General features: G+C 36.0%; 2 protein-coding genes and 1 long non-coding RNA gene across 3 annotated transcripts in view; 1 reads left to right on the top strand and 2 right to left on the bottom strand.

Annotated features, from left to right (window-relative positions):
• LOC136816840 (uncharacterized) overlaps window positions 1–22,983 on the top strand; it is a 53,134-nt gene that overhangs the window by 22,818 nt on the left and 7,333 nt on the right. The window lies entirely within an intron of this gene.
• On the bottom strand, window positions 7,576–10,375 carry LOC136816849 (NACHT, LRR and PYD domains-containing protein 10-like). Its single transcript, XM_067073178.1, has 3 exons — window positions 9,362–10,375; window positions 8,937–9,161; window positions 7,576–8,462 (listed from the first exon to the last, which is right to left on the bottom strand). Exons 1-3 carry the CDS (start codon window positions 9,762–9,764, stop codon window positions 7,576–7,578), a joined length of 1,515 nt encoding a protein of 504 aa, XP_066929279.1. The 5' UTR covers window positions 9,765–10,375.
• Window positions 20,835–22,718, bottom strand: LOC136816839 (carbohydrate sulfotransferase 11-like). Its single transcript, XM_067073171.1, has 2 exons — window positions 22,571–22,718; window positions 20,835–21,995 (listed from the first exon to the last, which is right to left on the bottom strand). Exons 1-2 carry the CDS (start codon window positions 22,682–22,684, stop codon window positions 21,081–21,083), a joined length of 1,029 nt encoding a protein of 342 aa, XP_066929272.1. The 5' UTR covers window positions 22,685–22,718; the 3' UTR covers window positions 20,835–21,080.

Below are 22,983 nucleotides of genomic sequence, written 5' to 3'. Positions count from 1 at the left end.
ACTTGCTGCGGGACTTGGAGTTTCAAAATTGAAAGGTCACGGCTCAAAACCACATGTTTTTTCCGTACGAAAAGAAGAACTTTGAGGATTACGAATCGAAAGAACATGGCGGCCATGGACCAGTGAAAGTATTTACTTTTGAAGAATTTTCTTGGCCGTTAAGACGTGGGGGGGAGGGGGTCTGAACCTTAACGGCCTCAGGCCGTTATAAAAAAAAGGAAAGTCGTTTGTCGACGGCCCCTAAAAAGCATTCAATTTTTAAAAATTCCAAATTACCACTTTCACTTTTCATCATTTCCACACCATGTATCGCACCACCAAAAATGTTATATAAATACCATACTTTCCATCTTAATTTTTGAGGATTTCTGTAGCCATTTCAGAGTTACATTCTCTGGGATAAGGTTATCAAGTTTAACTTGTATTATAGAAAAAGCAGTGATCTGTTACCCAATGAATGTGAGCATAAACATATTGAACATTCCCTGCAAAAAGTATCCTGCATGCAGTCATGGAATCTGTCATATTATCATAAATACTGCACTTGTACTATAGATTTACCAACGTACCAAGCCAACAAAATTTCAAAGAAGACAGTGTTAAAACATGTCATGAATGTTTATAACCATACATAATCAAAAAATCTTTCAATCACAACAATCACATGAAAAAGTGAAAGTATAATCCATATAAAAGTTTGTTTGTTTTTTGAATATATCAACATCCCAACCAAGCCAAAAACAATGTATGAATAAATTTTTTATAAGAAATCTTTATTATAAGCACTATTCCCGCGTTGCTGTGTTCAAGGAAAGACAGACGCTTGCTAGTCTAAGAATTGAAGGACTAACTACCAAATCGGCTCTTTTTAAACCGGGCCTGGTTGGTGTTATTTTTAGCCTGTGGCTAAACCAATACAATAACAGGATACTTATAAATGAAAACGGACTTTAAAAAGATTATCGGACCTTCCCCTCAACGGATTTTTCAACGATGAATAGCAAATTTCTGTATGTGTGTTTCCTGCGACAGAAACGGTTAACTTCTGATTTATCTAGATCCTGATTGTCTGAGGAACGGTAAACAAACACTTTTACATTCCCTAATTTTGCAGGTTAGAACTGCAGGTTTTTCCAAATCATTTCAGTCACTCCGCCGTCCTTAAAAAGTGCAAATACATATATTTACTAATGTTTCCACAACGGACGATTTCCAATGGACGTTTCCCTAATTGACGATTACCCTTACCACCATACCCTTAATACTACCTTAAGTGTTTCCCCTATTTTGCACTTACTTTCTGAATGAAAATATATGAAAGAATTAAGAAAATTATTTTTCCAATCTATAGAATTCAAACATTAGCGAGGTTAAATAAGAGGCTATTTAAGAAGTGAGAACGTGTGTGCTCCCATGTACATAGCCCGTTAGATCAAAACCTGTGAGAATGATCTTGGAAATCTTATGTACAAGTTAGTTCACGCATTCTCGCGTCAGAACCACAGATATCTAAGCCCGAAGGGCTAGATAGGCAACTTTAAGCTTTCTCCAGCAAAAAAAAGTGAAGCTAAAATTTGACTTTTTAAATTTCGTGCCGATGGATAGGATCTAGCATTTTAATTGTTTTCGGAGCGCGAGATCAAAAAACGTAGGTGGCAAACGCTATTTCACATCTCTCAAACCGGTGAAATTGCATATTTTAGTCACGTGACTTTGGTAGGAAATCCTTCCAAACCTAGGCTTCACTTTTCGATAAAAGCCGAAAATCTAGCCCTTCGGGCTTTACAGATATCTGTGATCAGAACTAGCATCTTGCTTAACCTCGCTAATGACAAGTAGTTCAAACCTTGAGAGATTTTGGCAGGTTTTTTTTTGAACTTTTAATGGGGTTATTTACCGCTAATACCGAGACCTCCAAACTAATAAAATTCGTTCTGATTTATATCCCTTTCCTGAAGAACCGTCAGGAATATTTCTGCCAGTGGGGGTAAAAACGGACTGAAACTCGATGGGGATTGATGTTCTTGTAATTTCTATGGCTGGGGATTAGAATTCCATTGCATTATTTTCAAGTCAGAAAATTCAATGGGGACGGTAAAAAACAATATTTAGAACAATATTTTGTAGTGACGACGATTAGATTATAATTTACCGCTGGGAACCGATATTTTAGCTAATTTTTCCAGTGGCATGGGTCTATGAGAAGGGGGTCTAAAATACATCACGAGTGAAATGGACCCATGTTTATTGGTAAAAAATTACAAACAGACAGACAGAAAAAATCGATTAGCCTATGCGTGTGATTGCCGTAAATACACAATGAAAAATGTAAAAAAAAATAAGCAGTTCTGAACGCATCCTATATGTTTAAATACATTCACGTTCAATACATTGCATCAAAAACTCATGGCATTAAAGAGATAATTCAGATGGTATGAGATATCTTGCCTAACGAATTCTTTCATAGTTTTAAGGGGGGGGTTCACGTTTGGCGGAGGAGCGGAATCGGCCCTTTTTTCGGACGGAGTGGCGGAATTTGGCGAAAATTTAGACGGAATTACGGAAATTGGGTTCTCTGACGGAGACGGAAAATTAGACAATTTTAGTGCGGAAAAACGGAATTTAGCAAAAAGAATTGCGGAATTTCGGAATTGGTAAAAGATTTAGCAAACTTGCGGAATTTTCGACAAAAATATTGAATTTCAAAGGAATTTTCGGTGACGGAATTTTGGTTCAATTTAAGACTGTTTGACGGAAATTGGAGAAAAAATTGGCGGAATTGCGGAATCGGGTACCCCCTGAACCCCCCCCCCCCCCCCCTTCTAAGTAAAACTTAACTGACAATCTCAACTAATAAGTTTCTGGATTTCAGCAAGAAAATAAAATAGAAAATCCAAGCAACGAAGTTCAGAGTAAGAACCCATTTTTAGAGATTTCAAATTATAATAATGTCGACATTGGAAAATCATTAGGTGAAAATATTTGGATGTTTTGTCCAGGATCATTTAAAGAATCTTTAGGCTGAAATACTTACTAGTCAAGAATTAAAATTCATTGTAGTCAAACACAAAATGAAGCTGATAAAACTAAGAAAGTGTTCATTACTTCCGAGATTTTTCCGTACAATATACGGAAAGTCCAGAACACAAGTGAAGTATTTCCATATTGTACGAGCCACTGTCTGATAACTGGTTTATCGGTGACCCAAAAAATACACTTCTTGTGTTGGAAAAAAGCGCAGAGCATTTTTGTAGCAAAGTGATGTTAGATTGCTTCTACCGCTACAATGCAACATCTTTTCGTCAATTTGTATTTTGTACATGATATATTGTACTCTTTTTAACCAATCAGATTGCAGATATTTTTTGGATCGCCGATAACAGGAAATAAAGATAAATCCAATACACAAATAAGAATAAATTAATAAGAATGAATAAGAAAAATGTATCAAATTATCCATAAAAATGTTTTTCGCTATTTCTTTGACCTCTCCTTTCTCATTACTGGGTAATTAAGTCTTTGCATTAATTTATAGCATTCTTGCTAGGCTGCAACTGGATGTACAGGGAGGAGTTTGAATCAGGTAATCAAAAGCAGTTTATCCATCACCTAATTTTCAATTTACACGCTACTCTCCTAAACGCTGTTGCAGAAATATTGTTTTTTTTCGGAGATGTTATCATGATTAGTTGCTTGAAGTTTCATCCTCACTTTCATCACGTTGTCTAATCTAGTTAACATTGTGAACAAAATGTTCCATTCAACTTCGTTAATAAACGATCAAAGATTAGAGAAAAGAAAATTTATTCAATGAGTCTTCGACTCAAGTACAAATATCGATTCTGCACATGTCGACGTGAAACGATCGAATAGATTGTTTGTCGAAATATTGCAAACTTCCATTTTCACTATCCAAATATGACCAGCTTTTCAATATGATAGGTTTTTTGAAAGATACTGCCAAATGATGAAAGAAAGAAGCAATCTCATTTATTTGATCAATTCTCTGAATCAGGATGACTTCGACATAAATGGATGTCGATTTCTCCAACAAATCACCTGGCAAACTTTTCAATGATGAAGGGGTGACATGCACAGAAAGAAGTCCCGGTTCACAAGAAAATGATCTAGCACTACGACAAATGTCAATCTCTATTACATACTTCTCACCTAAAGGTGTCTTTGATATCAGATGCATTTCTTCGTCACTGTAAGATGGTCTGCTTACAGTAAGTGAACAAATGTTTTTAATTTTCAAGGCATTTATTACATTGACAATATTTCGGATGTCTTTATAGTTATTCATAATGTTTAAGAATGCTGTTTTTGGTAGTGGTGTTGGTAGAGTGAAGTTGCCACGTGATTCTTTAAACAAAGTGAGAAATTCAATACAATCATTGTTAGTGGTGTCGATGAAGAAGGTATCTTCTTCATTAATCATATTTGTAGGTATGAAGAGTTTGGTATGAAGACTTTGGAAGACTTTGGATACTTGGGATACTCCCTGAACCTGATCAGATGCTGCTTCACCAATAGCAATTCCTTTCAGCATGATACGTGTTTCGTAGCTTAAGATCAGTTCATTAAATAACAAAAGGAAAAGTTCATTTTCTCCACTCTTTAGCATTGTTGCAATTCCTACAATAGTTGGTCTACAACTCGTGAATTCTCTGTTCGATTGAAAAGGTGCAAAATTTTCTGTCACACAAAGGTAGAGCGCAGTAAGAAATTCTTGCAGAATAAGGTGACGGAATTGAAAAGTAACTTCACTGAATGTTGAGGTTTGATACTTTGAAATGAATCCGGTTTCCTCTAATGGTATTGGGCATTTGAGAGATGCGATCTCGCTTTCATTAAAAACAACTTTATTCTGCATATATGTGGTTACAGACAGCTCCATCAAGCAAAACAGAATTTCAGCAACACTTTTATCTTTTACAATATCCATCACATTTGTGTAGGTCGATGAATATTTTTTGAAATGATTTCTAATGAAAACCACTGTTGTGAAAAAGTAAAGTTCTGTCTGTGTCGTGATTGGACTTGTTATCAACTCTTCTTTGTAAGGCCAAAAAAAAAAGTAGTCTTGTTTCCGGAAATCGGCCGGGTGAACTTTTTTTTGGAAAAAAATATATCTCACCCGGCCGCAAATAGAAAAAAACTTTTTTTTTTGTGCAATCGAAGAAAAAAAACTTTTTTTCAAACTGAATATTTCAGACAAGTAAGCTAAAGAACGCATTAAAAAAGACTCCAAAGTGGACAAAGAAGAGAAGAAATTATTCAAGACGGTACTCCCAATATGCGACGAGTGCAAAGGTAACGGAAAAAAAGTCATGAAGAGGGGTCCAATCCAAACCGCCAAAGCAAACAAACAGCGAGCTCGTCGCAATAAAAAAGATACATAAAGAGTTTATTTTCCTTTTTACGATTTTACGATCCATTTAACGATTGTATTCAAAGATTTACGTATGTCACTTGTGTTTTGAAAAAGAAAATCTTCTGTCACAAATGTTTTCTACTTTCCTGTTTTATGTTGTTGTGAATAGAATTACCTTAGAGTACAGCTTCTTCTTAAAATTTCGTTTTTTCAAGTAAAGAGACATCGAACCTGGATTATTTTTTCGTACACGTCAATTAGAGTTTTTCTAGGAAAATTGAAAAAAAAAAATATTTTCCGGCCGCCCGGGTGAGATTTTTTCACAGGAAAAAATTTTCGATTTCCAAGGTTGGAAATTCAATATTTTTGGGTTGGAAATTTTGGTTTTATAATTGAAGGTTGGAAATTTGAGCGATTACCTTAAGCTGATTTGGAAAACGTAAATTACCCATAGGTTTTGTAGAATAAACCAATGCCCTTGAAAAATCAAGTGAAAAAAAACTCATGTAGAAATGACAATTTTCCAAGGCTGGTTGGAAAACATGACTTTTTGGGTGGGAAATTTTTATTTTCCAAACAGTTTGGGAGTTGAAAAAAAAGGTCAAAAATCGATGTGAAAATACATATTTTAGTAAATTGGATACCTCAAGTTGAAAAACTAACTTTTTGGGTCGGAAATTTGTGTGTTTTTCCAAACAGTTTTGGAAAACGTTAAAAATCCATGTGGAAATTACATTTTTGTGAAATTGAAACTCTTTCGATTGGAAAAACTAGACTTTTTGGGTTGGAAATTTGTGTTTTTTCCAAACAGTTTGGAAAACGTTAAAAAAATCCATGTGGAGATTACATTTTTGTGAAATTGAAACTCTTCGATTTTGGAAAACTAGACTTTTTTTGGGTTGGAAATTTGTGTTTTTCCAAACAGTTTGGAAAACGTTAAAAAATCCATGTGGAGATTACATTTTTGTGAAATTGAAACTCTTTCGATTGGAAAACTAGACTTTTTGGGTTGGAAATTTGTGTTTTTCCAAACAGTTTGGAAAACGTTAAAAATCCATGTGGAGATTACATTTTGGTGAAATTGAAACTCTTTCGATTGGAAAACTAGACTTTTTGGGTTGGAAATTTGTGTTTTTCCAAACAGTTTGGAAAACGTTAAAAATCCATGTGGAAATTACGTTTTTCCAACCATTTCCAACCATGAAAACCACAAGCGATTTTTCGCTCAAAACTGTTTTGATGTATAGCTAACCTAGATATTAGGCCATAATGTGAGCAGTCAAGCTGTAAGTTTCCGTCAGGTGAGGCGTCTCTTCGGAGCGGCCTCGGTCAATCGCAGTGAGTTTGCACAGTGAAGCACATAGGGTACTTGTGTCATAGTTTCAAATAGCGCCCTGCTGAGCTGTGTGAGTGATCTAAGATCAACCACGTATCTGTGCGAACAATAACGAGAGATTGACCGGGAGCCATCGAGCCTAGGCTAGCGAGTGACTGTTCACAAAAACAAAAACCTTGTTTAAGATCTCTTTTCCACATCTCTGCCATCACTTTTTGGATTTTGGCTTTTTTCAACCTGAATTTTCGAAATTTCCAACCTTGTTTAGCTTGGATTTTGGCTTTTTTCCAACTGAATTCACAAAATTCCAACCTTGTATTTCGGCTTTTTTCCACCTGGATTTTTCGAATTTTCCAACCACCTTGTATTTCGGCTTTTTTCAACCTAGATTTTCGAAAATTCCAACCTTGTTTGGTTTGGATTTTGGCTTTTTTTCCACCTGGATTTTTGAAAATTCCAACCTTGTTAAATTTGGATTTTGGCTTTTTTCCACCTGGATTTTTGAAAATTCCAACCTTGTTAAATTTGGATTTTGGCTTTTTTCCAACTGAATTTTAAAAAATTCCAACCTTGTTTAAGCTTGGATTTTGGCTTTTTTCCAACTGAATTTTAAAAAATTCCAACCTTGTTAAATTTGGATTTTGGCTTTTTTCAACCTGGATTTACGAAAATTCCAAGCCATGGAAAATGCAAAATTTCCAACCTTGGAGAATGTCCCACATTTTCAGGTTGGATTTTGCATTGGATTTTATCATTTTTCCAACTAAGAAAACTTGAAATTTCTAACCTTGGAAATCGAAAATTTTTTCCTGTGTTTTTCGTCACCCGCATTTCCGGAAACAAAACTACTTTTTTTTTTGGCCTAAACTTGACAGATAATGTATAAAAACACCGGTACACGTGCCATAATACGCAGATCGTACGAGCTTTCGATTATTGTTTGAACGGAAACTGCTTTTTCCTTCTTATCACGAAAAAAGTTTTGAATATATTTTTCAATATTTTTGTCATCAAAGCCGCAAACCTCAACGGTCTTCCGTTTTGAACTTGGTGGAAGTTGTTTTTTGATGAATTCAGTAGCTCTGGGACGTCCACAAACTATTGATTTATGGTGTAAAAGCCACCCTGTTTTCGGATTAAGTAGTTCGAAAACCTTATTACTAATCCTGTTCCCATTTGATACTGTGTCGTTTCTAACCTCATATAAATCTCTTAACTCGTCAATACCATCTACAACAATTAAAACTCTTTCCGAAATCTCCATCAGATTTTTAAATGTGATGACTTGCATCACGTCTGGAAATTTCAATTTGAAGAGCTGCTCTAGATTGTTGAAATTGGTCGAAACATTATTCAATTCTCTACAAGTGAATTTGAAAACAAAGTCAATTCCATTAGATATTTCATTTTTGGCCCATTTTAGTGTAAACATGTCAAGAAGCGTTGATTTTCCAATTCCTGCAACACCACGGATAAAAACGACTTCATCGCTAGGTAATAAAATAGTTTTGATATCTTTTTCAACAGTTGATTTTACAAGCTTTTGCTGTTCAACCAAAGCATCACGATCAGAGTTTGACCATTCCTTGTCAACGGTTGAGGATGGCAACACAACGAGATCGATATAAACATCCTCTCGCATGACGTAATCAATATCGCTATCCGTTTGAGATAACGGTTGTTCGACGAGACACCGGATCAGTTCGTTTAGATAGTGTTCTTTTAAATGAGATGCTGCTCTCTGGAGATCTAAAAAGTTCATTGTATAAGTTGATCACAAAAGTTGATCCCAATATATTGGTGATTTTGATAATTTTTATTTTCTCTAATCGGAATGGTATGCGAATCTCGGGGTTATTTGGTAATTTAGTAAACCAGTTTAGATCTAGTTGTGTGAGCTATTTCCCTCAAGGTTTCTTTACCCATTAGCAGTAGCGTGGTAGGGCAGCGGAGGTTTTTCAAAGGGGCGCTAAAATACAAAAAGTGCTAAAAGACGCCTCTAATTACTAATTTCGGCGCCCCTTTGCTCTTTTACACTTTAGACATGGCAGTTTTCGGCCAAATAGAGAAAAAATACCCAAATATCTTTGTGCTCACTTTGCTTGCGTTAAAAATATTTACTTTTCATTTTCTAAAGTTTGCCCGAATTTTAGTCGACCCACCACACTACTGCCCATTAGGAAAAATAAAGTACAAAAAATAGGCCTAAAACAAATAAAGTACCTTTTGTGAGTAAAGTATTCTTCTTAATATACTTGACAATGTCGTTTCTTTCTAGTACCTCAAGTTCTTTCTTGATCTCCGACCATGTGATATCCTCCAATTGCTCCGAAAATTCTTTTCGTGGATTATCAGCTTCGATACCAAGTTTTTTGAGAAGTGTCTTCCTTTCTTCAATCCCCAACTCTTTGGAAATGTGATCAAGAACTTTCTTCAAACAGCAGGACCCTAAAGGTTTTAGGTGAACACTTTAAGTTCAAACTGACAAACAATCTAAATTTTATATTTACCTTGTTGAAATGTATCCCATTTTTGTTCGGAAAAAAAAGTACTTGATAATTTTCTTTTCTGACCAAGATACAGTAATTGTTTTAATAAAAGGAAAAAATGAGAAATTTGTTTTTCTTCATTTTGAAAATCATCCTTACCTGAATCAACCCGTTTTTTCCTAGGACTGGAAAAGCGCTCTTTTAAAGATTGTCGTGCGGTGTTAATTTCCTCCAATCTTTTTTTTAAAGAATTGATTTCTTCTGAATTTAGATCTTGTTGTTCCCTTTGAAGGGTCAACTCTTGAGTTAGATCTCCAATCTTTTGAGCATTTGAAGTTCGTAGGTTAACAAAATCTTGGGATGTCGAAGCTTGTTTTTCAGCCAAGACTTTGTGTTTATTGTTTAGAATTGTCTGTTGATTTCCCATAGTAGTTTGCAAGACAACAAGAGAATTCATCTGATCAGCGAGATTTGCTTGTTGTTTTAAAAGGGTTGTTTGCTTTCTTTCCAAATAAAGATACATTGATTTGACAACATTTTCGTATTTCATGTCCAAAGACATTGTTTTGAGCTGGGTTGTGTTGTAAATGAACCCTAGATTGTTGATTATAAGTTCTCCTTCTGCCCATTTCTGATTGAAGTCCACCTTTGTGATTTTGTTAGGCTCTGTGTGGTGGATGTAATTTCGCCATTCTCTGGCACGGATCACGAATGCTGCAATACTGATATCAACAAGAGGTAGCTTTTTGTCATCCCATCTATTAGCAGGGGCTTGGAGTGTCGTGAATTGACGAATCAGTAAACATAGTAATGTGACATCGAAATCGGACGAGTCTGTTGCATTGTTATTCGGTGGAAGTAATTTTCTTATTTGGTCTGGACTCAAAATGTGCCTACTTCTCAATCTATTGATTTTGTTTTGACTTGAACGGGTTGAAAGCTTTTGATATATAGATTTTGAGGGTCTTGAGGAAGTCCAGTATACGATGGGTCGTTGGCAAGATTATGCAAAACGTGAAGTAAAAACGACTTTAATGGACCATGAAGGAATGCTGCCAAACGGAGCCACCATTGAATTTCTGTAACTAAATCAGATATTGATCTTACCATTTTTTATAAAAATGCATCTGAAAAAAAAATTATTTTTATAGTTTCTTTCCATTACCTAAAACTAAAAAATAAAGTTTGGAAAAAAAATCTAAATTTCAAAAATGATTTCAGAAATCCAATTGAATTTTGTTGAATAAAACTATATTTGAATATTTAATGTTTTTCCTAAACAAACTGATTATGAATCAGGGATTATTTTAACTACCCCTGCATAAATTTTAAATCGTTTGAATAAATCTCATGCTAAAAATACTATTTTACTGATTGAATCTATATAACAATACGTGTTTGAAGCCTTTCTCTGCCGCATTTTAACTTTAATCTGAGATAAGTGTAATAACTTGGAAATTAACAAGAGAATTGAAATTGATAGCATTCTTCTCAGCCTAACTCTTGAGTAATTGTTGAGAAATTCTTATTATTCTAGTTATTCGATTTCGGTTGGGTTGAAATAATTCTTAACTGAATTATTTTGTTCTCATTCATTACACCCCTTTCTCACACCCACTGGGAACCCTTCCCACTGGAAAAACTACCAAAATATCGTCCCCAGTGGAAGATTATACTCTGATTTTTGTCCCGCGGAAAATAATCAGATAAGTAAATCCCCACTTCAAAATATTGCGCTATTTTTTCCATCCCCACTGAATTTTCTGGCTAGAGAATGATGGAATTCAAATCCCCAGTCATAAAAATATGGGAATGTCAATCCCCATCGAGTTTTGGTCCGTTATTTTTACCCCCACTAGCTGATAAAATCCTACAGGGTCTGTGAGAAGAGGGTGTTTCATTCCACCAGCATTGGCTCGATGGCTCCATATCAATCATCAATCAATATAATCTGCAGTGGAGACAAAAAAGACTGTAACTTTTTTCTAATAGAACTCGAATGATATTCCGGTTTCGTGCTTGTTGAAAAAATATTTAAGAGTGGAATATTGTCAAACAGAGAAACAAAATTGGCAAAATATTTTTGGCATCCAAAATCTTGACCCCTGACTTAGATTTTGTGGCTACCTTTTTGTTAGTTAAGTGAAATTTTAGAAGCAGTAACAGAAGAACCGCGCAGTGACGTATTTTTTGGCTAAGTAGGTGAATCTTTCCACGACCAAAATATTCCACAACTAAATTAAATCCTGAATTCGGTTCAATCAGGTATTTTGGAAATCCCTTTATCTGTATCTAGCTAAATTTTTAGAAAAAACGCTGTATATCTGTATTAGAGTTGAGATGGATAAAAATGACGACACACAATTATACATTATACAAGATCGTATGCATTATTTTTAAGCAAATTAAATAGATTAAATGTACAAGGTTATCTTTTTTTTAAAGAAATTTTTAAAAGTTGAGAATTCAAATACCCATGACTATCACTAAGTAATAACAATGGAAAAAATGATGGGCAGCTGTGAGCTCTTAAACTCGTCCTTGGTGTTAAAGCTAGGTTTTATCTCCCTAATATATAGTACCTCACAATAGTCAATAAATGTTTTTCTTCTTTGATTACAACCTACAATTTCAAGGGCTTTAAATTCAGATGTACATTCACAGAGGCCCCTCAAGCGGTTTCCGTGGTGACGTTATAGGGACAATTTTGCAGCGTGATTACGTGATTTGGAATGATTTTTTTCGTAATTGCGTGATGAGAGGTCAAAACGTGATCGTGATTTGAAAGGTTTTTGAGCCGTGATACGTTATTTGGACTTTTTCAAAGGGATACGTGTTTGGTAATTTTATTTGCTGATTTGCGTAATCGTGATTGAAGACAAAAAATTGCGTGATATCGTGATCAGAGTTACCGCTGGAGAGGGGGGGGGGTTTTCTTCACAACATCTCAAAAAATGCATCCTCACTGGACCTTTCTTTTCACATTTATGCTCCTTAAAGTGGGTAATCGTGTGTCGGTTAGTTTGTCCGACATAACAAGATTCTTGTCTTGGACAAGCCATTTTATAAACAACTCCCACTTTTCAGTTTTTGCCTTGATAGAAGGATTAAGGCTCGGCAGTGTTGTTTTCAGTTTTCTGAGCTTGATAACTTGCTGTACTCGTGCTCCACACTTTTGAAATTGGTCGATAAAGTTATTCAGTTACTTTAACACAATACTCGACTGAAACTTCACTTTAGCTTGCGTTTGTTCCAGCTGCTGGTTTGATATTAACTGTTGCTCTTTGTGTGTTGAGATATTGATTGGGTTGTAGAATTCAGATGAATATTGGTTCTTTTCCAACTTTGATTTCGCCCTGTCAAGACTTTCATGAAAGTGGCGTGGCTAGTGACATACTACGTTTCGTTTCTGTCGATTTGGTGCAATAGCAAGAAAGTTCATCATGAAGCCCTTGTCAGTCGGTTGACTCAAGGGTGTTTCCCTTGTGTATGATGTGAACACTGAGAAAAGGTAATTATCCATCTTCTTCAATCTCCACCGTAAATTTTAAGTTCATATATGGACTTTCTCGTTATCATTTAAAATCCTGTATTAGTTTTTTTGGTGCATAAAAAGTGACAAATTATACGACAAGACCAAACAAAAGTTCAATAGAGTCGTTTCTATTGCTTATTGGATTTAGCAACAGAAAAATAGTCTTTTCTTTATCATTCCTGCGGTGTGATTCGAATAGCCATTTCAAAGGTTTTCAGGCAATAGCCATCCCCCTTAAAACTATACCAATGTAATGATAGTCTTCTCATACAATCAGATTGATTGCTGTAATATTTTCCATTTGGTGTCATATTTGCACAGGAAAAGTACCAAAAACCAGCAATTCTTCCACCTGCACAATCATATTGCCCACTCACATCATTATCAATTTCTGGTGTACTAAAATACATATTATCATGATTAAGAAAATCATTCTTATTTAGTGACTTTCCCGAGAAAAAAAGACCTGTGTGAAGTTTATATTTATTTTCTTCATTTTCAATATTGAAACCTTTGTAAACAACATGTGTGGATTCGCTTTCAAAAGTGGTTGCCGAAATCTTGAGATAAACGGTTCTGTTTTGGATTGATGTCAAGAAATGAATATCATTATTCCCTAACCAATATTCACTTTCTGGTTGACCAAAACCTGTTTTGTATCCTGACCAATTTTGATTGAAGTCAACAGAACCGTCTATTCTCTTTTGAATGACTGTCCAACCTTCGCTTTTTACATCATCCATATTGCAATAAACATCTCTTTGTTTTCCGTTGAAAGTGATTTCATAGACACCACTGTTCTTGTAACCACTTCTGAACCAATCATCACAATCTACGTATGGTTGCTCTGCATTATATAATATACTACCGAGCTTGGTGACCAAATGATCGGATATACTTCTGATCAATCCATATAACTTGCAACTCCATACATCTGTAGACGTTATCATTAACTTTTCATATTCAATATAATGACATTTGATAATGATACATTTACGAAAACAAAAATCAAAATGTGTTGATTCCATTTCATGCCAAGGCACTGGTTGTCCAGAGATTGCCACATTTCTACCGACAAAGCGAAAGCGCACTAGCCCACATCTAATTCCTTGAGGATTGAAAGTTAAGAGGTATAATAAAGCTATAAGCATCTTGAAAAGCCAGCGTTTTCCTTTCAAATTGATTTTTGTGAAGAAGATTTTGTGCGATTTTGTTTTCATTATTTTTACGTTTACATTTCTACGGATACGGATTATTATTGGATAGTGAATATCAATTGAATAATTGATTTAATCATTTCAACACTAAAATTAAATTGTACCGACTATTAGGGTGGGTTTACATCTAGGAGAGAATCGATTAAGAAATACAATAAAAATACCACGATTTCTTTTGATTCATCATGTTTCCTTTGTAAGTCATAATTGATTTTCCCTAAGCTTTCTGATTGGTTCAAATTTTATTACAGAATGCGAATATGGTTTTTCTATATTGCAATACATTTCAACTGGACACCATACAAGTTCATGCTGCCTAGTTTTCGTAAAATTCGTAAAAGTGATTTTGAGCTTTTGTTTCGTTTATGTTCTGAATTTTTATCGACAAAGGGAGTGTTAATCGATTCTCCCCTACAGATGTAAACCTAGCCTAGAAATCCAAGCGTTAAACTTTTTTCACAGTCTAGTTTATGATATTTTTGCTTCTTGTTTAACGCTTGGTGCAGGTAACTCGTCTGCAGGGAGATTTTTCCCTGCAATGCAGGTTCGGCCTGATTGGCCAACTTTCGGCGTATTACTCAGCAGTACTTTCGCGCGCATTTTGATAATTTTGATGCGCGCGCATAATTTATGGAAAAAGCTGACTCTGCAGAAAAAAGGAAAACAAATGAAAATGAAAACATGATTCATTTAGAAACAAAATGGCTGTTGGCTGGAAGTCTCAATACATATGGCTGATGTTTTGATGTGGTTTTTAGTAGTTTTGAAACTCTTTAGAGCTTGTGAAAGAGTTTTTATGATTTGGTAAAAACATTGTGGCAAATATGGTAATTTTGAAAAATAAGATCCAACAACGGTATCATTATTTAGTTGACAATATATATATTTCGATCAATTTGATCATCATCAGGTCTAAAATAAAAAATAAAAAGTAAGAATTAAAATTCGTTTAAGGTTAAAAAATGTTTTCACATATCTACAGTACATACAACTTCTCTTCATACACTCTACAACAAACTAATTAAAATCAAATTCGCTTGAAAAAATCCCGAAAAACATTGCTGACATACTAATTATGTTGCAAGTCTCAAGGGAGAAAAAATAAAAGAAAAATGGATTAAAACTTTATTGTAAGCACGTGACTTTTAAATTCATCCCTAGTGTTTAACTCAGGTTTCAATTGGTTGATTAGAAGTGCCTCGAGAGTCATTAAGTGTCTTTCATTTCTCGATGATGACGCAATGATTTCTACGTCATCAATGGACAGTTCACAAGCGCAAGAATTCATGTGTGAGCCAACTGGAGCCTTCAATGGTCGATGTTCCTTTATCCGCGTGATAAGATGTCGGCATGTATATCCAACATAGCACGATTGGCATCGTGAACAGACAATTTTGTAAACCACACAGCTTTTAAAAGGTTTTTAGATCTTAGAGTTTTTATGGTAAGTTGATTATGTGTGTTTGCCTGGGTTTCCAAAGTTCAGAAAGTCTGTCAACAAGGGTTCATACACAGACTGTTTATAACATTCTGTTTCAGATGGGTATGCGGGTTGACTTTCAAGTCTTCCTCAAGGATGGTTTCACTCGAAGCCTGGCGCCCTTGCCCTGCAAAGCCAACGAGCAAAGCTAGTGCATATGTTCTTTTTAACCTGTATATAAACCTTCTTTTTTTTATCTGTATATATCCGAGAATGTCAAGTATAATGATGTATCATATTCTAATCACAATTTTATTTTATTTTCATTCCAAACTCTTCGGAGAATTAGGTGTAGTTGGAGCATCTTATAGCCCAGTAAAGCAATTCAGATAGGAGAAGGAAAACTTTGATATAACACCAGCTGGAGTATACCAGCCTAAAAAATCTCGTTCTATAGCAGGTAGAGCGATAGGGATCATTAGGTAGTTAACAACAGATAGCTGATATGGTTTTTGATCCTCTTCTGCCTAACCACTTTGGTTAAGGAGAAAACTCCAGGGTCCGGGATCAATTGGTTACTCGATCATTCTTCTCTCTTTGATTCCACCTTGGGATCCAATGAAGGTGAGATCTTAAACCCCGGGAGGGTCTCTCCAGATAAGATGGAACCTGGTCAATCAAAATCAAAACCAACAAAACTTTTAAGATGTTCTAACTTCTTAAAAATCAGTACTTTTAACGTTCGCACACTAAGCGGACCAACACAACTTAATGAACTTGTACTCTCCATGTCTAATAACTCTATAGACACCATTGCTCTTCAAGAACATCGAATATTTCACCCTGACGATGATTTAATTTACGATTCTATTTCTTCCTCCCAGCATATCACCTCATCTGCAACAAAAAACACGGTAAACGCTTCTGTTGGAGGGATTGGCTTTCTTCTTTCATCTAGAGCAGCCAGCAACTTAATAAGAATTGAAAAAATTATACCTAGAATCGTCATTGCTGAATTTTCCAGCAACCCAGTTTTAACAGTAATGTGTGCCTATAGCCCCCACAACAGTGCTCCCGAGGAAGATGTCGAGGAGTTTTATTCGTCACTTAAAAACTTGCTTAGCCATATTCCAAGGCATAATTTTCTTTCCATAGCCGGTGATTTTAATGCCAAACTTGCCTACCCTGATGTTCCTTTTTCATTTGACAAGGCTACAAATCGTAACGGTGAATACCTTTTAGATCTTCTACAAGAATTTGACCTTTTTTCCTCAAATAACTCCTTCATGAAATGTGCTAATCATCTCTGGACCTTCAAATATCCAAACGGCGATAAAGCACAGATCGACTATATCCTTTTCCGGAAAAAATGGCATAATAGCATACAGGACTCAAGAGCATATTCTTCCTTTGCTACTGTGAGTACTGATCATCGCATCGTATCTTCTAAGGTCAAACTTAGTCTTCGCTCTTCCAAACCTTCAAAACCTAATCCCTTAAAACAAATAGATTGGAAAAGAGCCTCTACAAATCCTGAAGTCTGTAGCATGTTTGGAATTGAGGTCTTTAACCGTTTCTCTACTCTTTTCAACGAAGAATTGACGAAAGATAATGTTGAGCTAGCGTACTCTTGTCTTAAAGATTCCACAGAAAAAGTTGCCCTAGAGCAACTTCCAAGAAAACAAAAACGAGCTAAATCAGACCCAAAAGAATGTCCCTTAGTCAAGAAAGCAAGAGAAATTCTAACAAAAGCTTTCTCTTTGTATAATGCAGCACCAACGCGGAGGCGCAAGGAGCAACTTAACTCTGCTAAGACTAAACTTGACGAGGCCTACCTAGAGGCTCAAGTTTCTTTTATTGATACTCAGCTGAAGGACATGTCTGAGCAATTTTCCAAAAATTCTCATCGCGATGCTTGGAAAGTAGTACAAGAACTAAGTGGCAAGAACTCAAAACCGTCCATCCAGCTGAAAGGTGGCTCGGATAAAAAACGCTTAGATAATTGGTTACAGCATTTCAAAAATCTTTTAGGTAAAAAACCGGTGTTAACAACAAATAACTTTCTCCCACGAGAGCAAATCTCTCCCCCTCTAGATATATCTACTTTTTCTTTTTCCATGGAAGAGTTGACAAAGGTCCTTTCCACAACAAAATCATGCAAGGCCCTCGGTCCAGATAACATGCCTCCTATTATCTGGAAGGACAGAAATTTTCATGATATCCTTTTAAAGCTTTGCAACCTCGCGTTTGAAGACAAAGTTTGTACAACACACTGGTTAAAATCGACCATCGTTCCAGTACCAAAAAAAGGGAGAACTTAGTCTTGCCACAAACTATCGTGGTATCTCTCTTCTCCCAATCGCAGCAAAAATCTATAATAAACTTCTTCTAAATAGAATACGGTTTCATGTTGAACCCATTCTTTGTAAAAATCAAAACGGTTTTCGAAGTGGTCGTTCTACTTTAAGCCAAGTTCTTGCTCTTCGACGAATCATAGAGGAAGCTAGAAACTTTAATCTTGAAGCAATTTTGATTTTTGTTGATTTCAAGAAAGCCTTTGATTCGGTTGATCGCGACTTAATGTTTGATATTCTCTCTCTTTACGGCATCCCTCAAAAGATCATTGATGCCATAAAACTTCTGTACACTAATACAAAATCTTCAGTACAAACACCTGATGGTGAGACTTCAACTTTTTCTATTTTAGCTGGTATTCTCCAGGGTGATACCCTTGCACCATTTCTCTTTATTCTAGTTGTCGATTACCTTATGCGCGTTTCTGTTGATAAAATATCTAGCTGCGGTTTTCTTCTTCAACGTAGGCTTGGTCCTCGTAATCCTGCCGTTCATTTAACAGATACAGACTTTGCTGACGACATAGCACTTATCAGCTCTACCCTAGAGGATGCACAAAACCTTCTAATTGCTCTTGAATCTGCTGCAAACTGTACAGGCCTATACCTCAATGAGCCCAAAACCGAATATTTGACTCTTAATGTTAACGAATTATCAGACAATATTAAAACAATATCTGGTACAAACCTACGAAAGGTAGAAGACTACAAATATCTTGGTTCTTACATCTCTTCTTCTGAAAAAGACTTTAAAATTCGCAAAGGTTTAGCTTGGTGTGCATGCTTGGTGTGCATGCAATAAGCTGCATAGTATTTGGTCATCTTCCTTCATCGACTCTAGTCTCAAAGTAAAAATTTTCAAGTCAACTATTGAGCCAATTCTTATGTACGGTTCAGAAACCTGGTCGCTTACCAAAAAGTTTGAAAAGCAACTAGACGGTACCTATACCAGACTTCTGAGAAGGGTTAAAAATCTCTCTTGGCGTGACCATCCAACAAAACGTACCATATACGGTTCCTTGAAACCAATCTCTCTCCTCCTTAAAGCCAAGCGCGTTCAATTTGCTGGTCATTGTTTCCGTGCCTCATCTGAGGTTACTTCCTTCCTTCCTCCTCCTCCCTTTGGAAACCTAAACGTGTGGCTCAGAGATCGAGAAAACTTACCTTTCCGGATGTGGTGAGCAGGGATACAGGCCTTGATCTTAGCGACCTGGGCACTGCTATGCGCAACCGCGACTCTTGGCGCCAGCGAGTGGAATCCATTGTCTCGACTGCGGTCGAGCAATGATGATGATGATGTGTCAGACTAATCTACCTGCACCAAGCTCTATAATCTTAGAACTTTGTGAGGTGAGGTATTTTTTGTTTTTCTAAGATTCCCAGGCTAATGTAAACCCACCCTTATTCTAATGTAAATACATACTCCATTTCTCTTTAATAGACACCTAACCCAAATTATGTGCTTAGAGATAGAGTTGCTAAGCATCTTAAAAACAATATCAACTGAATTATTGATTCATGAATTGTTATTCATAACTAATGCTGTTAATGTATCAGCTCCAAGGCTCAACTCTAAGAGCTTATAAATTATCGACACTATCTTTTCAGGATATTGCATTTATCTTATGACATTTCGCCACTCAGTACAGCTCATTAGTTGAAGAGTGACGAATAACGAATCTCATAACAGATCATCCATTCTGCGCCAACCAAATGTTGCTTGAAAACAAAAAGCGACTGGGCTCTAATTTTTATTGTATGATTCAAATTTGATTTTGCAGCGCTTGTTTTGCTTTAACTAATCGACGGCTCAAAAGCTCATTGCCATGGTTTTAAGAGTGAATACGTGCCTTACGCGGAGTATCAGAATCTGCTCGAAGATTAGGTAAAACCCAGTCAATCTTCATAATTTTGTGATAAGTCATCGAGACTATTTATAGAGCTAATTCATAGCACTCAAGTACTGAATTATCTTATTTGTTCTATTTTAATGATTCATATAAATATAATTCTGAGCTATAAGCATTAAATAAACATATGAAATCCATGAAATTTATGCGAAATTGGTTGCGGTTTACATTTATGTGCCTTGTTTGCGGTATTCGATCAAGCTCAAAAGACTACTAAATTATTGACTTTATGAAAAGATGGTTTAGGGCTAGCTGATTTAAAAAATGAAAATGTTTTTACCAAGTTTAATATGATTATCCCAAACTTCAAGTTTTGTTATTACGAATATTTTGGATTGTGAGAAAAGCCATCGGTGACAACGCCTGGGACCACAATACTACAATATACTTTTTTGCCACTGCAAAGGATTTCAATTCGATAGATATTGTGTTCGATATAAAACGTTTGCCGTTTGGTACATTCGATTCAATTCGACTGTTAATGCCTTCAATTTAACTCAATTGACATTGTCTTAATTTTCTAGCCGTCAGAATTAAAGGGACATAAAAGTAATAAAATGTAAACATTGCGCGAACCACGTGTCATTGAAGAGAACAATTAAAATCACGTGTCCAAAACAAACTTGTAAAACAATTGAACAATCAAAATTAGCCATATTTGGTTTGATTTTTTATTTTGACAGGTGACATTTGTTTTGATTTTGTACCCGCTGCATGCAGTATGTTTACAAATTTCACAAGTACTGTTATGTCCCTTTAAGCATGCCTGAAAATAATGTTCATACAAACTGAACAAAATAACTGCACACGAGAGGGAGTTCTCTTATATAACACAAGAAGCCGGAGCGGCGTGAAGGTTCAGCTGACGTGACAATAACCAAATGTCATTCGTACCGGGTTCTTTAAGTGACGCAAAAAAATTTCCTTCCCATCCTCAACTCTGAGCTTCTATTCTTTGACACTTTCTTTGTATTGCAGAGTTTTGAAAGTTTTTGATGCATTTCCCGAAATTTCGAAACTTTTGCCACTGATGGGATTCGAACCCACTATATACAAAGCACCTATGATTAGAATGCCAGCGCCTTAACCAAAGTTCCTTATAAACATGGTATTTACTCCAAACTCTACCCGGGAGCTAAAACTCTAACCAGGGGTTAACTCCCATCCCCAACCCTAGCCCTAACCCTAACCCTACCTGACCCTACCTGAAACAACCCTTTAATCTAACCGGGAAATTTGACTCTACTACCAATTCAATCCAAAACATAGGTCAAACATCGCGCGGGTAGGCGGGGCAAAAATTCTAGATCGGCGGTTGGTTTAGCCTGGACTTGTTAATTTATTGCGCGCACAGGCCCCGACCAAAGACAAAATCTTTTCGATCAGTTGCTTTTTAAAGGTCCATTCTGCTGCGCACTGGACCAAAAAATCCATGAGTTGCATCACACCTTTAGCCGGCGAAATATTCCATCTAAACTATAACCAAATGCTAAAAAATCATTTTCATATACTTTATACAAATCAGTCAAAATTCTATCCGAAATATTCTTATAGTAATCAGAAAGTGAAGTCCGACTTTCCGTTTTATAACGTCTGATTGTTGGCAACTCTAAATTCAAATTGGTCACATTATTTATATACTTTGTGATATGGTAACTATCTTGGTTTATAGTTTCCAACTTTCCAATGAAGGTGTAATTCAGTAAACATGGAAAACAAAACGAGGTTACAGGTCTCCAATGTAAGTTGAGTCGATACGTTTTCCCGTCTCTCCATTCATAGATAATATACCGAATGAATTCTTCAAATGTTACGGGTGTTTTGTCCGGTGTGTACGATTCGTTCCGATACAGTTTGTAAATGATTTTGTTATATTTACGTTGTAGGTATTTATCTTTTGAACTGTACAACTTATCTCTATAGGCCGAAACTACTCTTTCAAAAGGATGTCTAGTGAATAAAAACGAAAAATGAGTTTTTAAACGAGATTGTAGATCAGGTTTTGACAGCTCGGTAATATCTGGCAAACCTTGGTGAATCAATCGTCCGTCTTGATCTGTAGGATTTTGAAAGCGTCCTTCAAGTGTATGGAAAATACGTTTCCAGTTTGTAGATGCTACTTTAGGGACACTACAAAAGATCAATTTTGCTCTATCGTTGTATATCAACTGTTTTAACGTTCTTAATGATTCCTTATCTCTTGGTTCGAAAAATTTCCTGAATTGATTCCTGCTCTTGATCATGGTTTGTTTCTTTTGGTTGGAACAATATTGTTGAAGTTGTCTGTGACGTTTTTCTTGTATTTGCTTGATATCAGTTTCATGGTATGGTGGTTGGTTGGAAGATGAAGACATGAGCTAAAGAAAATGATCATAGTTTAAAATGCTAGACTAACCTAATTTAAGAGAGAGTAGGATATGGTGAGGATAACTGCACAATATCCCTCAAGCGTTGGCACAACTTGTTCCTTTGGCGAAAGCCTGAAGTGTTGTCTTTTAAGACATCTTCAGTAAAAACCCATAAGGAACTATTTTCCATAGTTGCTTGGTTATACGTACAGCCCGGGGGGGGGGGCACTCAAGGTAAATGACCTACCAGACGTTCGGCCCTTTAGGGTAGGTTTTTCATAGTTCAGCTAGTGCACTGTAAGGGTAGGAAATTACAAAACTGCACTGGACTGCACTGTAAGGGTAGGAAATAGTGATATAAGGCCAATTTTTTGGTAAAATTGGCACAAAATTGGTCAATTTTGGAGGAAAAATTCCACATTTTCTTGGAAAATTGCAAAAATTTTCGCCCTTATACCGTAAGGGTATGATAATTCACTGCACTGTAAGGGTCCGATTTTAGAAGCCAAATTTTGGGCCGAACGTATGGTCGTTTTCAGATCGAGTGCCCCCCCCCCCGGGACGTACAGTAGTAAAGAATTTACCATTTTTATCTTGACTTGTAGCAGTTCTTGATAATGCAAAAGGTAGACCATAGCAACAAAGATGGTAACCGTAAACACTAGTTTGAAGGAACACCGCGTAAAGTTTGTTTGCATTGTATTCCACTAGTGTTCGAATTTCATGAAATTTTTTCCCTACAATTAGAAGAAAGATTCATTACCGCCGTTACCTAGAACTTCATTCACTAAGCCCGAATCAGTACAGCCTGAAAAAATAACTATGTTCAAGTGTTGCTATAGCTTCGATTGGTATTAGGAGACGAAAGGGATCTAAAATTACGATTAACCCGTATATTCTACGATAAAAAAATTGAAACATACTCAGTGACCAGACTGTACTTTTCTTGTGTTTCTAGCTATAAACTTTAGGGTACGGCTGGTGAAAGATGTATGTT

Source organism: Clytia hemisphaerica, unplaced genomic scaffold, assembly GCF_902728285.1.
Source record: "Clytia hemisphaerica strain Z4C2 unplaced genomic scaffold, Clytia hemisphaerica genome assembly, whole genome shotgun sequence".
NCBI classification, from domain to species: domain Eukaryota; kingdom Metazoa; phylum Cnidaria; class Hydrozoa; order Leptothecata; family Clytiidae; genus Clytia; species Clytia hemisphaerica.
The sequence above is the reverse complement of the archived record's forward strand: the minus strand, read 5'-3'. Positions and strand labels throughout refer to the sequence as shown.